This window comes from Adiantum capillus-veneris, chromosome 12 (genome assembly GCF_014529385.1).
Source record: "Adiantum capillus-veneris isolate H3 chromosome 12, ASM1452938v2, whole genome shotgun sequence".
Taxonomy (NCBI): Eukaryota; Viridiplantae; Streptophyta; class Polypodiopsida; order Polypodiales; family Pteridaceae; genus Adiantum; species Adiantum capillus-veneris.
In genome coordinates this window covers 13,413,441-13,429,665 of record NC_140942.1, presented here as the reverse complement: position 1 = coordinate 13,429,665, position 16,225 = coordinate 13,413,441, and the positions used below count along the sequence as shown (strand labels likewise).

Below are 16,225 nucleotides of genomic sequence, written 5' to 3'. Positions count from 1 at the left end.
GGGGGACCGGCTCCATGCAAATCCGGTCCTCAACTGTTGTGAATTGCTTAATTTCTCTCTCTTTTGAGGTATTGTTCATGATATCTAACTAGGTGTTATGCTTTTTGTTGCTCTCTTCACCCAAGCACTCTTGTTATCCTCATTAGGAATCTATTCTAATGAAATGCTCACTATGTTCATGCTATTTTCCGCTACACATAAGTTTCTAGGCCATTAAATGTTACATTGGTATCAAAGCACAAGGTTTCTCTTTTCTTGCTCAAGAAGGGAGGTCCTCAAGCTAGCTATAAATTGTTGGTATTATTAATTGCATGTGAATAAGTAGAATAGGGATTTTTCAGCCTTGCAGTGCGCCGGCCTTTGTGCAGTTAAGGGGGCATCACCGTCGAGATCTATGGTCTTAATAGTGGAGTCCTACGAGGCTTGCCTACGGCTTAAAGTGGATGTTATTAGAAGCTTGACAGGAGCCGGTGTTGTTTTGGTGTTGAACGACCCTCTCTTCTATTCCTTGCAATTAATGGTATTTGAGCCACGGGTACAGTAGCTTGAGTGCCTTTTCTAAAGGGGTAAAGAGGAGTAGCAACTACAGCTTGAAGTGCCAAAGTACACCTAAACATTTTACACCTAAAAGTTGTTAGAATGGCTGACAATAGTAAAGAGAGTGGAATTTATGTTGATAACTTTGATTTTGCTAATGAGTAGGCTACTAATGATGCCCCGATGCTTGTTAACTATCTTGTTTCTAGGCTTCAACAAGCCATGGACAATCCATCCCTCCAAAGTGAAGTGCAGCAACAGCTTCATCCTCATGGGATTCTCCAAGCTCCCCACCATGATGAGAGAACACCTAGGAAGCCTCCTTGTTAGACTTCCAAAATAGGTCTCTCTCCGATTCGGGAAGAAGAAGAGGATTCATATGAAGGGCTCAGAAATTTTCTCCTTGATGACGCATCTCCTTCTCAAAGGAGAATTCAAGAGCCCCCACCGAAGGAACCAGAAAGACGTGAGTCTCCTGCCACCTTGATGGAGATGGCTCCACGAAGATGGCGGGCTAAACCCTCTCCATCACCTCCAAAATGGAGAAGACCATCACATACTTCGCCACACCCTACTTCAAACAGGGATGATAAAAAGCAAGAGAAGAAAAAGGCGAGAAAGAGGACACCCTCTTCTTCATCCTCTTTCTCTTATGAAATTGATGGTGAAGAAAAAGAAGATCAAGGCAAGAAAAAGGCAAGAAAGAGATCACCCCTCTTCTCCATCTTCCTCAAATTCTTCACCTTTTGAAGAAAGCGATGGTGAAACCTTTGAACCATCAAAAATAAGAGACCGTAGGAAATCCTATGCCATGTGGAAGAGGTTGTTCAAGCTCAAGAAGTTCAAAGAGGGAGGGAAGGGAATCTCTTTCCTTACCTACGATGGCACCTTTGGTGCTACGGACAAAGTCTTGGCCTTTATCCAACAATTCGATGGAGATGAGGGCTTCACGGAGTCCTCTAAGCTACACCATATAGCTATTCACTTTTGAAACTCCGTCATACAATGGTGGTCTAGCCTACGGGCCAACGATGAAGCTCCACGAACATGGAAAGCTTTTAAGAGCTTCCATTATGAAGTAGTTTTTGGCCACCGATGCCAAAGACAAAGTACTCATCGAATGGCCAAGCTTGAAGCTCTCTCCCTATGAATCCATTCACAAATATGTAGACAAGTTTTGGGACCTACAACTCAAAGCCATTGTCTTCAAAAAGTTGGATTTTGGAGAGCAAAAGCAACAATTTTGTGCGAGCTTAGCTTAAGAAATGGTAGTATGTCAATTCCCAAAGGCCACGCACCACATCGGCAGTTATACACCATACTATGGTGGCTTCTCAAATCAATTTCCAAACAAGGGCTAAAAGAAATTCTAAGCCCACGGAAAACAAGGGTTTCAATGAGCCTAAGGGGAAGGACAATGTCCAAAAGTCTCCTACGGGCAACTCCAACAAAGCTAAAGAGAAAAGAGTTTACAAAGGCAAAAATAAACTCTCTTGAAGATCTTGAGTGTTATCGCAAGGATAATCATTGTTTCAAGTGCGGCGAGCAAGGGCATGCGTATCGTGCTTGTTCTCAAAAAAATACCCGCCAAGAGTCTCCTAGAGCTACCTTGGTCAAAATCCAAGAGGAGGAAACTCACCACAAAGGATCTCCTCTATGCCATTCTTGGGGAAAGGTAAGAGAACATGATTCTTTTATTCTCTTTGACCTTCGTTCTACTCACAATTTCATATCCACAGAGTTGGCCACCAAGCTAGGCATACAAGCTTACTAGATGGGAGATGTCCTACCCGCAGACGGTGGGCAAGAAGCTTCAGTCACTCCCTTAATTTGGGAAATTGAGGCTCCATGTCCAAAGCTATGTGCACAAAGAGGACTTCTTTATCTCTCCCCTCAAGCATGAGGATGTAATCCTAGGGGCACCATGGTTTGATCTCATGGCTGCCAATGTTAAATTCCCTAAAAGAAGAATATCCTTTAGGTTCGAGGAAAAAGATATGTACATAGATGCTAACGAAATCAGTAATACCATACCCATTGTACATACGCAAGCTTTCAATAAGTCAATAAAGAGATCTAATCCCGTGTACATGATTTTTGTTAAAGACTCTCAAAATGAAAATGTTTTAACAAAAGAAAATATATACAACCAAAAGGAATTAGAGTTATCCAATTTTCTCAAAGGATTTTAAGATGTCTTTATTGACAACATCCCTTGTGAGCTACCTCCTAAACAAGGTAATGATGACCATGCAATTGAACTTCTTCCAGAAAGTTCACCGCCTAACAAACCTCCTCATAGAGTTTCTCAAGCTCAACAAGAGGAGATTATGTGGCAAGTGCATGAGTTAGTCGAGAAGGACATGGTTAGGCCTAGCTCATCTCCATTTTGTTCTTGATAGAGCACTAAATAGGATCACATCAAGAATAGGTTTCCCATTCCACGGGTAGAAGACCTATTTGATAAGCTACAAGGGTCCACTTACTTTAGTAGGATTGACCTAAAAAGTGGCTATCATTAAATAAGGATAGTTGATCAAGACATTGTAAAGATCGCACTTTGCACTAAGTTTGGTCTTTACGAATACATTGTCCTACCTTTTGTCTTGACCAATGCACCAGCCACAGTCAACCGCTTGATGGAGAAGCTATTCAGGCCTCACCGAACCTTTATTGGAGTGTTCTTTGATGATAGCATCATCTACTCTAATTCAGTAGACGAAACACAAGCAACACCTCCAGGTAATATTTCAAGTTTAAAGAGAGAATAAACTTTATGTTAATCGAAAGAAAAGTGAATTTTTCTTACAAGAGATTCAGTATTTAGGTCACATTATCTCTCAAGATGGCATCCAAATGGATCCATCAAAATTAGAGGTAATAAAAGGATGGCCTAAACCAAGGAATCTTCATAAACTAAGAATCTTTATAGGTATGTGTGGATACTATAGACGCTTCATAGAAAAGTTCTCACTAACAGCAGGACCACTATATGACCTAACAAAGAAAAACATTAGGTACACATGGTCTACCAAGGAGAACAATGCTTTCAAAAAGCTTATCTCTCAAACTGTGCTTACACTACCAGATCTCTCATAGCCATTTGAGGTCCAATGTGATGCTTGTGGTGATTGCCTTGGAGCTGTTTGGCTCCAAGAAGGGCACGCCATAGGCTATGAAAGTCGAAGGCTCGACCCTGTTGAGAAATCTCTAGGCATATATGAAAAGAAACTCTTTATAGTTCTACATGCCTTAGACTCATGGAAGCACTATTTATTCGGGACTCCTTTCATTCTACAAACGGATCACGAAAGTCTTAACACTAGTTTTGTAATTGGACACTTAAGTGTCTTGAGACATTAAAGTGTCCTCTTTTCCTTCCAAGTTTTGACAATTTATTTGTCAAGCTAGAAAGAAGGTTTTTATACCTTGCTTCTACCATAGGTTGGTTATGAGGGAAAGAAAATACTGGATTTTTCTCCATGTCAAAATACAATTTGTATGGAATGAATTTTGATAAGTTCTAAGTCATAAGTTTTAGTAAAATTTCAAGCTGTTTTGTCAAAAAATTCGTAAAATTCTTATATTTTTTTGTAGAGATGGCCTTTTTTATGTTTATAAAAGCAAAGTGTTAGCACTTAGTGCTACAAAACAATGGAATTCACTCTAAACACAAGTTTCCAAGTCACATGCAAGTTATAAACATAATTTCATACTTGAGCACATGTTGAATAAGAGCATAATTTTGGTCTTCCAAAGGTCCACTCATGGAATTGGTGCTATTCAAGTGCAATTTGACAACTACAAATGGCTTTATATATTGAAACCAAGAAACTACGTATTTTTTGAGCTCCCTAACTCAATTATATATCGTTGCTTGAACTCTATCTTGAATTTCTTATCCTTCAAAAAATCTTGAAAATCTTGAGTTCTACATAATAACATTAAAACCAAGGTTTTTGGCACCCCAATTGTGTATGTACCACGTACTTTGATACATTTAGTTTATCTACATAGAAAGTTTGATATTATTTGAAGTGAATGCTTATGTCTCAAGAATGAAAATATCAAAGTTCTCTCTTATACAGTTTTAAATATTTAAAATAATCCAATAATTGTTGCATACGGAAACCGTTCTACTTGCCACCTTGACTCCTCAATGGAAAGGGTAAGCAATCTATCACTTTCTAAAACTCACAAATACATGAAAAACATATTTTTCTTTGTCTACGTCGATATGCTTGAAATGGTTATATCAAACACATAGAACTTTCCATTATTTTATATACTCCCAAATCAATTTTTTTGCACATAAAACTTTTAGTTATCTATAGCAAAACTGTGGAATAGACACCTAAATTTTTTAACAAGGTTGCTTCATTTTTTCTTGAGCTTATAAAGTCAATTTCTTCAAACCATCAATCGCAGTCTTACGAGAGTCAACTTGATGAGTATAGCTCCTGATTATGGAAGATTCTAAAATGCAAGGTTATATTTTTAAAAGACCCTCTAGCTAGTATATTTAAGCATATCAAGAGGGTGTTCTTAAGAAAACAATCTAAACCATGTATGATTTAATTTAAATTTGTAAAAAAAAGACACTTAAGTGTCTTGTTTTGGTACCAAACTAGTGTTAAGTACTTCATGATGCAGACCAAGCTCTCTGACAAACAAATGAGGTGGGAAAATTTCCTTTCGCAATTTCATTTTTATATTGCTCACATTGCTGGCAAGCATAATCAAGTAGCCGATGCACTCTCAAGACGGCCGAGAGTGAATGCGGTTTCCATAGCAACTCACAATTATCTTCTATGATAGATAAGTATGCTATTGATCCCAATTTTAGAGATGTGATTTCAGCCCTTGCACTATGGAAGAAAGAGGAACCATTTACTTTACAAGATGGTTATCTTCTCTATGGCAATAGACCATGTGTTACTAGCTCACTACGTGACAAAGTAATGTATGAATCTCATGCTCCTCCTTATGCAGGTCATAGAGGGATTCAGTCTACCCTAAAGGAGATTGAAACATATTTCTATTGGCCTACCATGAAAGCAAACATACAAGAGTATGTTTGTAAATGTGTGGTATGCCAAAAAACGAAGTTTGATAGAGGGAAGCAACCTGGACTGCTTCAACCTTTGCCAATCCCTAATTCACCATGGGAGCGAATATCCTTGGATTTTATCTTTGGATTGCCTAAGTCTATCCATGGGACTACGGGAATATATAGCAGATAGGTTCAATAAACAAGCTCATTTTATACCTGTCAAAAAGACTATCAAAGCCCATTAAATGGCAACCCTCTTCATATCACAAATCTTCAAGTACCGGCCATGGCTTGCCAATGTCTATAGTGTCGGATAGAGATCCTAGAATGACTAGTGATTTTTGGAAGGGTCTCTTTGAGAATTTAGGAACAAGGCTAAATTTCTCTTCGGCCTATCACCTACAAACGGATGGCCAAAGTGAAATAGCTAACCTAACAATTCTCGATCAACGAAAGTAGATCAAATATCCCAATGGGAGAAGTACTTACCCTTAGTGGAGTATGCCTACAATAACATTGTACATACTTCCACAGGAAAAGCACCTTTTGAGGTTATTGAGGGAAGATAAAAAAGTCCCCTGCTACTTAAGGTACACGAGAAGATCTTCGCTACAGATGAGTATAGTCGAGACCTACAAGAATCTTTCCAAAAGATTAAGGATGCTATCTCTATCTCAAAAGGCTGCTGCGGACAAGCACATAAGAGCCCAATCCTTTAACGAAAATGATTGGGTCTTACTCAAATTTCCCAAGGCTCGATTAAGGCACACGACGGGCAAGAATCATACGGGACACCAAACGTACTATGCTAAGTTACCAAAAAGGTCCCTTCCAGATTCTTAGGCCAATCAATGAGATGGCCTTTCAACTCAAGTTGCCCAGCCATTGGCTCATACACAATGATTTTCATGTGAGCCTACTAAAGCCTTACAAAGGGGAGCCACCTCAAGAACCAACTATTGAAGACCCACCGGAGATTGAGGACCAAGAAGAGGTGCTGCAGCCCGAGTCCATCCTCCGACATGAAGACAAGGTACAAAGAGGTGGTAAGACTATCCGATGATATCTTATTAAGTTTAAGAATTATCCTTTTGAAGATGCTAGATGAATGCAAGGCATACAATTAAAGGATAACCTAAACCTTGTCAATGCTTAAAATGCTTTCCAAGAGCAAGAAAATGTAAAAATGTTAAAAATGAACAAAGTTTTTGTCTTATAAGACTCCCTTTTTCTTTATTGTGCACAAATGTGAAGTAGTATGTCATAATAATCAATATCTAATTCTCCTAAATGATTTTCTCATATTAAACTGATCATTTAATGTGGGGAAGTACAAAGGGAGAAAAAGCTAGAATATTGGTTAAGCTAGCAGACCGGCCACAGTAGGGATCCAAAGGAGGGAAAATAGGGATCCAAAGGGGGGACCATCTACAAAAGAGCCATGTGCAACAATGGGCTAAAAAGACCCTAAGGTTCAGCCCATTAAGACTTCCAAAATGCTAAGGTTCCAAAATTCAAAGGTTGTGTCCAAAGGTCAACCCTAGGGAAAATTGGATGCTTTGTGTGTGCCCTAAAAGTCTTTGCACATCCCTACATGGGAGGGAGCGAGCCCCAAAGGTAGGGGATGAGAGAGAAAGCCACACACACACAACCAGGTTCCCTTTACACAAAGGGAATGAGGGACACATGTCAGCTCCCTAGGCCAGATGCCCACAAGGTGTGCCCAATTCCTATTGGAAGACCCTTGAAGTGGACCAATGAGAATTAAGCTAGAGTAAATGTAGTTTGATTAATTTAAAAACATTTAATAAAAGAAACCAATGAGAATTAAGTCTCCTAGAAGACTATTGGGCAATCTCCCAAAGGGTCCAATGAGCATTCAGAAGCCCCATGGCTTGCCTGATTTCTATTGGCCAGGAGACAAAGGGGTCCAATGAGAGTTTAGTTTAATTATTTAATTACCTAAAGCTCTCACAAAAGGGGAAAGGGGGACACATGTCAGAAGGCTATCACTTATGCTGCTTAATTCCTATTGGCTTGACCTGGGGAGGTCCAATGAGGCAAAAGCCAAACCTAATTAGCAGCTAGGGCTCGCCCAAGAGAGAGAGGGGGCTGATTTTTGCTTGGCATTTTTTGACACACAAACACTCACACTTGACCATGTGTGAAGGAAGAATACTCTATCTCCTCCCAAGCTTTAATGGAGAGCTCATCACCTACTCCAAGCTGGTGAGATAGAAGCCTACATCAACACTTTCTTGGCATGTGGATGCAAATCCAACCAAGAGCCAAGCTTCAATGCATGCTCATCTCCTCTACCAAGCTAATTACTAAGCTAAGCTATGCTAATATGAGTGATTATGTGAGGAGATGTACATCTTTCTCGTAAGATACTCCTTCTTCCTCTCAATCTACTCTCATACCCTGCTAGCTCTCACCATCTTCGAAGGTGTGTGAGATCTTGGGTCTGAGAACGGGGATAATTCAAGTTGTGTTTGATTAAGTGTTTTGCTTAGTGTATGAAGCTTCCATCTTCATTGCACTAGCTAGTCTTGAAGGAACACAAAGAATTGTATTGTACAATGTCTCTCTTGATGGGAGAAACCATAATACAAAGCCTTTTGGAGGGGGGACCGGCTCCATGCAAATCTGGTCCTCAACAGTTGTCAATAGCTTAATTTCTCTCTCTTTTGAAAGTATTGTTTATGCTGTCTAACTAGGTGTTATGCTTTTTGTTGCTCTCTCCACCCAAGCACTCTTGTAATTCTCATTAGGAATCTATTCTAATGAAATACCCACTATGTTCATGCTAATTTCCGCTACACATAAGTTATTAGGCCATTAAATGTTACATAGTATGCATGCTTAGATCAAGTTTGCGGAGACGATGTCTCCCGAACACCAAGTAGAACATGTCACTCTACTATGGAAGAGGGATAGGACTAATGTGAAGACATTCTTGCGGAAGATTAGGCTCTCAAATACCAAATGGACTAGTCATCCATTCTGGAACGATGTCGTAGGGTAACATAGGGATCCTCTACCCGCTAGGAAAAAGGACTAATGAATATGCTTTATATTCTCTACCCCATAGTCGAGGAAAACTATGATTTCAAGAGAGAGGTAATGTCATAATAATCAATATCTAATTCTCCTAAATGATTTTATCATGTTAAACTGATCATTTAATATGGGGAAGTGCCACGGGAGAAAAATCTAGAATATTGGTTAAGCTAGCAGACCGGCCACAGTAGGGATCCAAAGGAGGGGCCATGTGCAACAGAGAAATGTGCAACAATGGGCTTAAAAGACCCTAAGGTTCATCCCATTAAGACTCATGACAAAATGCTAAGGTTCCAAAATTCAAAGGTTGTTTCCTGAGGTCAATAGCCTAGCGAAATTGGATGCTTTGCGTGTGTCCCAAAATTCTTTCTCAAGGCCTACAAAGGAGGGGGCGAGCCCAAGAAGTAGGGGATGAGAGAGAAACTCACGCACACACACACACACACACACAAGCTTCTTTTGTACACAATGGGAAAGAGGGACACATGTCAGCTCCCTAGCCCGTATGCCCACAAGGTGTACTCAAATCCTATTGGATGGCCTTGGAGGTGGACCAATGAGAACTAGGCTAGAGTAAGTCTAGTTTAATTAACTTAAAAACACCTAAGAAAAGAACCAATAGAAATTAAGCTCTATAGAAGACTATTGGATAGTCTCCAAAGGGGTCCAATGAGCATTCAACAGTCCAATGACTTGCATGATTCCTATTGGCCAGGACACAAAGGGGTCCAATGAGAGTTTAGTTGCATAAATTAATTAGCAAAAGCTCTCACAAAAGGGAAAGGGGAACACATGTCAGAAGGCTATCACTTATGCTACTGAAATCCTATTGGCTAAGCCTAGGGAGGTCTAATGGGGTGTCTGCATGAGCAAATAGCAAGAGGGGTTGACCAAGAGAGAGAGGGGGCTGATTTTTCAAAGGCATTATTGACTTAAACACACACACAATCTATGTGTGAAGCAAGAAAACTCTCTCTCTCCTTCTCAAGCTTTAATGGAAAGCTTATCACCTACTCCAAGGTTGTGAGAAGGGAGGCCTACACCAACAACTCTTGGCTTTGTGATGAAAATCCAATCAAGAGCCAAGCTTCAATGCATGCTCATCTCATCTACCATGCTAATTACTAAGCTAAGTTATGCTAATATGAGTGATTATGTGAGATGTACATCTTTCTTGTAAGACTACTCCTTCTTCCTCTCAATCTACTCTCATACTCCGCTAGCTCTAACCATCTTCGAAGGTATGTGAGGTCTTGGGTCTGAGACCGTGAGGGAATTGATGTCGTCTTTGATAAGTGTTGTGCTTAGTGCTTGAAGTTTCCATCTTCATTGCACTAGCTAGTATTGAAGTAACACAAAGAATTGTATTGTAAAATGTCTCTCTTGATGGGAGAAACCATAATACAAAGCCTTTTGGAGGGGGGACCGGCTCCATGCAAATCCGGTCCTCAATTGTTGTCAATTGCTTAATTTCTCTCTCTTTTGAAGTATTGTTCATGCTATCTAACTAGGTCTTATGCTTTTTGTTGCTCTCTCCACCCAAGCACTCTTGTTATTCTCATTAGGAATTTATTGTAATGAAATGCTCACTATGTTCATGCTATTTTCCGCTACACACAAGTTTCTAGGCCATTAAATGTTACAGGTGCATGCGAAGTGCAAGTGCGGGTGAGGAAGGGGATGGGTGCATAGAGTGTTGGTGGATCTCAGTGTGATAATTCACCTCTCATCTATGCTTATTGCGATTAACAAATATTATATAAGGCTAGTATGATGAGTGTGATGGGTGTCCGACCTTGACATCGAAAAACTTCCACATACTCTATCTCCATGGTGGAAGGTGATGTACAAACCTAGAGACATGATCTCCATGACATGGCTACTCCTAAAAATAGGCATACATAGCGAGATACGGATCTTTGATTATCCACAACCCATAGAATCCGCATCGTGTAGTCCACAATGAATAAGTCACTACACCCAAAGCATAAGCACTTGTTGTCATACCTTTTAGATATCTTAAGATGTGATTCACTACTTCCCAATTCTTTCTACCAAGATTTGTCACGAATCTACTAGCCACTCTCACTGCAAAAGCAATGTCTAGTCTCATGGCTACCATGGCGTACATAAGACTACCAACTGCTGAAGAATATGGCACCTTGGCCATTTCCAATTTCTCAGCATCAGACTTGGGAGCATCATTCTTGCTAATTTTTGCATATGTTTGAATTTGAGTGGTCAATGAAGATTCCCCTCCCTGCATATTAAAACACTCCAAGACCTTGTGGATATATTTTTCTTGAGACAACTCCAGTATTCCACATTTTCTATTCCTCTTGATACACATACGAAGAAAGTGACTTGCATCTCCCACATCCTTTATAGTAAATTATGTGCTAAGCTACTTTTCAGGATGAAAATCTTCACTTTCAAATTCTCGGCAATGAGTATATCATCGACATAAAGTAGCAGGATGATAAGTGGACCATATTTCAACTCCTTGATACAATAGCAATGATCTTCTTGACTCTGTACATAATCTTGGGATTGCATGTACTTGTCAAACTTTATGTACCACTACATTGGGCCTTGTTTTGGACCGTATAATGTGCCTTATGCAATCTACAAACTAGTTATGCCCTTGTAGTCTTCTTAGGTTTGGCTTCAAAACTCTCTAGCTATTCATGTAGACATCCTCATCAAGATTCCATAAAGAAATGTTGTCTTCACGTCTATCTAGACTAATTCCATCTCCTCAATGACTACTAGTCCAAGCAGCACAAGATGCAATGTAGTCATCTTGACTGTTGGCTCTTAAGTAAGCCTCCATGTGACTTTCCTTGTATAGAGACACATACTTTCTTAGCACGAGTTTGAGTAACTTGAGGACATTTCCAACTATTGGATAAGCTGCAACCCCAAGGTAAGGAACTCTGTACATATATATGTCGGTTCAAAAGAATAAAAAATTGATGACTTTTACTAAGTAATAGATTGTAGCTAGATGATCCAATGACCAATGTAAATGAGTCGAATTATTTATATGAGTTAAACACAAACATGACATCGATGTAGAAATGGTTTTAACGAAGCAATTTTTTTATCATTTCTTTTATATCTTCATTAAAGTTCTACATTTATTTTTTACGTAAGACACACTTGTGATGAATTATATCCCTCAAGAACAACATAGACTAGTTATCTACTAGCTCTCGAAAGATGTTTAGACTAAATATATGGAAACAAGCTTGCCACAGATTATGTCTCTGAAGCTTCAAGTAAAGTAGCCACCTTCTATGAAATGGTGTAAATGAAGATTCATGATCACCACGTGTCTACTTTCCTCAAGACGATTTATAATCGAGGGTGACTTTCATAAAAGGGTAGGATATATAGTGTCACCAAAATTATTTTGGTAATAACCCTTTTAAATTTTGTTTTAAGTGAATAAAGCTTGAGGCTTAAAACATTATTTTTTATGTACAAGCTAGAGGGATATAATGCTCTCTAATGCCTAAATCCAATACGCAAATGTAATGTGGTCATACAAAACTCTAGATGAGCTATATGTTTCTTGAACATTAATAAAAATATTATAAAGAGAAGGAGGCAAATGTTTTTGAAGAGTTGCATGTGTTTTTGTGATGCTTCATAGGAGGAGCAAGAGAGGTGGAAGAACGAAGAAGATGGCGCTTCTTCAAAGAGAGGACTTTGTGAGTCTATGTTTATGATTACAGAATGCCAAAATTGTTGGCTTGACCAAAGAAGACCATTATGTTGGCAAGATAAAAAGATCACCTTATGGGCAAGTTTCTGTATCAACATCCACCTACCATTGTCAATCCCCATGAAGCCACAACGGAATCTACACCTCCCATTGTGGATTTATTTCCCGATGATGGGATTTAGAGTCCTTGTTTCCTTAAGTGGCAATCAGCATGGAGAGGCCTATTGTACAATGCTAAGTTTGTCTTGCAACCTCTTACTCCTATTTAAACCTTGTTTGAAGGTGATGGTGTCTACCACTCGATCCCCATTACAATAGTAGATGTTGTGCTTTGAAGCTCGAGATATAAAAGAAACCACCTTGCATGCCCAGAGGTTGGCGTGCCGAAGTTGTTTCCTTTTTGCAAAAGTACAAGAGAACCGAGCTATCTATGTGAGCATTGCCTAGCTTACTATTAAAGCTACTACAAATACTATACCATACGAATGTTATTGGTCTTTCAACAAGCTCACAACTTTGAGGGGCACAATGCACAATAGGTGGCACGTTTAAATGAAAGAATTTAGGAGGAGAAGGCATTGAGATTATACTAGAGAGCAAAATACACAGAGATAACCTTAGAGAGAGAAATGTGCATGTCGCAGGCAGCTATGCAGCGCGCCCTGCATAAAGAAAAAGAAGGTGCTACTTTTAGGACTCTAGCATGAGGTCTCTTGGGAATGTTCCTACGATGTTGAAATTAGTCTTCTTCTTCTCTTCCTCTCCGTCTGTTAACGATGGTGGTATTGTAGCTCGACAATACAGCCCACCCTCTCGTGACCTAACAGAGCAACTTTATAGGCGTATTTTTCACGGGACGTTTGTCGTCAATGAAATATTATCGTCGAGAAAATTTGAATGGTCAAAATTCTCTTTTCTCCAGTACAGCTACAGCATGAGAGCACTAGGGGGTCAAAGCGATTCAGCCAGCTACTAGCTAGAAAAATCTTTAAAAATTTTGAATTTTTAAAACTAGAGCCTAGCTACCTACTAATTAGCTACTAAGCAGTCCTTTCCACAAGATTCAAAATTCAAATCCTTGCTTGAAAAAAGTGTATATAATTCCAAATCGATCGTACCTCAGATGCATAGCATAATCTAATTTTGATAATTAGGGTGAAAGCTTCTAATCTAACTACAGTCTGATCACCTCGGGGATTGCAACCAGAAAGGGCAAGGAGACTCACCGGCAGATGTCGATGACGACAAGCGCTCCAGCCAGCTCGCTTGTAATAATACATCATCACGACGTTGATCTGCTCGCTTTAGCTCGTATCCGCTGATCTGCTGCTGATGTGGTGCTGATAAAGATCTCTTGGTTTGTAGCATTGTATAATCGTTAAAGTGGAGAGCAGCCAAATACAATATATAGCCTCTAAATATGAAATTAGAGAAGAGATCAAACAGCATCTTTGGCGTTTTAATATATTATGATGATGATACTGATCGGCCGGAGAAATAATAATTAGAGGGACAGGAGCTGCAGCTGATCGAGATTGACTAGTGATTTAATTATAGCAGAAGTCATGGCTCTCCTACAGTGTTCCTCGATTAGATTATTGCCTCTCAGGAAGGTTTGCTTGCATTATGTGTAGAAAGAAAGCTTGCTGCGTGATCAGACATGAATTTATGGGTCCCTTGAGCTGCATATTTGAAGCTGATCAGAGTCAGACTAGTACTGAAGATAATGCTTGATTATATCACTGGATTAAATGTAACGAGGCTGACAGACTAATCATACAGCTGAGGCACCGAGCGATTAAGTATAGTGCTCTAGTTGGACTGTAGGAGTATAATAATAAGTACTGCAGGAGGGTGCTTAGTACAAAAGCACCACTCATGATGATGGGTAAAATACTTATAGCGAGTAAGAAGTACTTATAATGTTGATGATCGGAGCAGATCATCAGTTAAAGCTTGGTATAAGAAGGGAGCTCGAGTCAGAGAGCAAGCTCTGGCCATGGTCAGTGGTGCTCGACGTGGAGGAGGAGCCAGGCGGGGGAGGGGGAGGGTTACCAGCGGTAGAGCCAGTCGCATGGGGCGGTGGTCGCTTGCGCTTCTTCTTCTCGTATGCAATCCCCCGAGCTTTGGCCTGCGTCTCCCGCACCTCGCGAAGGTACAGACGAACAGCTCTAGCCCCAAACGGGTTGGACTCTGGCTTGCCCCCGTGCTCTTCATAGGCCGCCCTCAGCCGCCCGATTAGCGCATCCAGACTCCCCCACGCTTGGCGTAATGGACACGCACACGGCGCTGGTGGTTGTGGGTGCCCAAAGAATGGACATCCCAGTGCGTGCACCTTCGTCTTGCCAAATTGGTCCAGGTACCTCAGAAATTCCAGCACATGCGCCCCACTGCACCGTGACAGCGCCAGTGGCGGTCTGTGATTCTTCAGATACTGCCCAAACGTGTTCCAATCCCTCCTCTTCTGTGACTCGTATCGGCTCGGCGCAGCCCCGCTGCTGTTGCTTGCTGCCACGCGTCCTGATCCTGTGTCCGTCCGCGGCGCCCCGCCCATCAGCTGGTTCTGTTGTGTGTTGTCCGGGCGGCCGCTGCTGTCCCCTGCCATGCTACCTATAGCCTCGCCAAGGGTCACCCCACCCATCTGCTGCTGCACGCTGCTCATCATCATGTTTCCGATACCTCCCCCAGAACCCTCTACGCTTGGCCCGGCCCCCATCATTTGCTCCAACGATTGTAGCATACTCATGCTCAGCATCCCGTGACCCATCGATGCACCTCCTCCGTAGCCCCCCATCCCTCCTCCCCCTTGAGGATTCATGACCGCGCCTGCTTCTTCCGGTGTCAGCCTGAAGTAAGGCTTACCCTGCACTGCTATAACTTTAGAGCGCCTCCTTTATGAGCACGAGCAAGTGTTGGCCATAGTTCTGGCCTGCAGTCGACGGGGAAAGGTGAGTATCTAGGCCCTGCGTCGCTTGCAGTCGAATCGCAGATCGTAAGGTCAATCCCTAAGCGCTGCACCGCTTTCAAAATTGCGTGTAAATAGAGTTCTAAAGCACCTTTAATTCTGCGTTCTAAAATGTTGCTTTCCTGAGAAAGAAGCTGATGGTGGCGCAGCCCGTGTGCTTTGTGCGTTTTAGGGCGCGTTGACGCGTCGACCGCACGAGCGAGCTGGGGGACTAGGACAAAAGAGGGAGCGCTCGGCAATTATGGCCAGAGGGCTGAGCGGCTGCTTCTATCGGCTTTAGCTTATTCCACGCAAAGCCATTATCATGGGATCTAGATCATTGCCTGCAGCAGATGGTGCTGCCTGCACTGGTCTGCCTACTGATCACTTACTTATCCCTGCAGACCTCCGCTAGATTTTATGTGTTTGACAGGTGCGGGGAGGAAAGGGAGAGGAGCGTGATTATAGCATGGACAGAGTACCTAATGGCAGTAGAAGTGAAGAATGAGCTAGCTACTTGGTCGAGGCCGTGGGGGGATGTGCAAGAATCGAGCAAGCAAGGCCCCCCTGCATTTGCCCCATCTCTCTCTCCGGGCGGGGTAAAGTGCTTGCTTGATGGATGCCACGGAAGGGGAAAGGTTACTTGAGGGATGCCTCAGACCACATGTCCTGGAAAATGAGAGAGAGAGAGAGAGAAGAGAGAGAGCTTTCAAAAGGAATAAATGTATGCGTGAAGAAGAGAGAGAGAGAGGGAGAAAGGGGGGGGGGGGAGAGGAGTGCTTGAAGTGCAGCAGATATCCGCAGAGCGCGAGGTGGCAAGAGAGAGAGAGAGAGAGAGAGAGAGAGAGAGAGAGGTGGGAAAAGAGTGATACTTGATTGATAATTGCATGTATATGGC

At 41.5% G+C, this 16,225-nt stretch overlaps 1 protein-coding gene across 2 annotated transcripts in view; it reads right to left on the bottom strand.

The window, feature by feature from the left end:
• Positions 1–15,993, bottom strand: part of LOC147445338 (uncharacterized) — a 56,021-nt gene extending 40,028 nt beyond the window's left edge. For both annotated transcript variants that reach the window (XM_086524884.1, XM_086524883.1), the window contains exon 1: positions 13,610–15,993. In XM_086524884.1, coding sequence (XP_086381010.1) covers positions 14,329–15,201 — 873 coding nt within the window. In that variant the 5' untranslated portion in view covers positions 15,202–15,993 and the 3' untranslated portion in view covers positions 13,610–14,328. The remainder of the gene's footprint in view (positions 1–13,609) is intronic.
• Between the last annotated feature and the right edge of the window lie 232 nt (positions 15,994–16,225).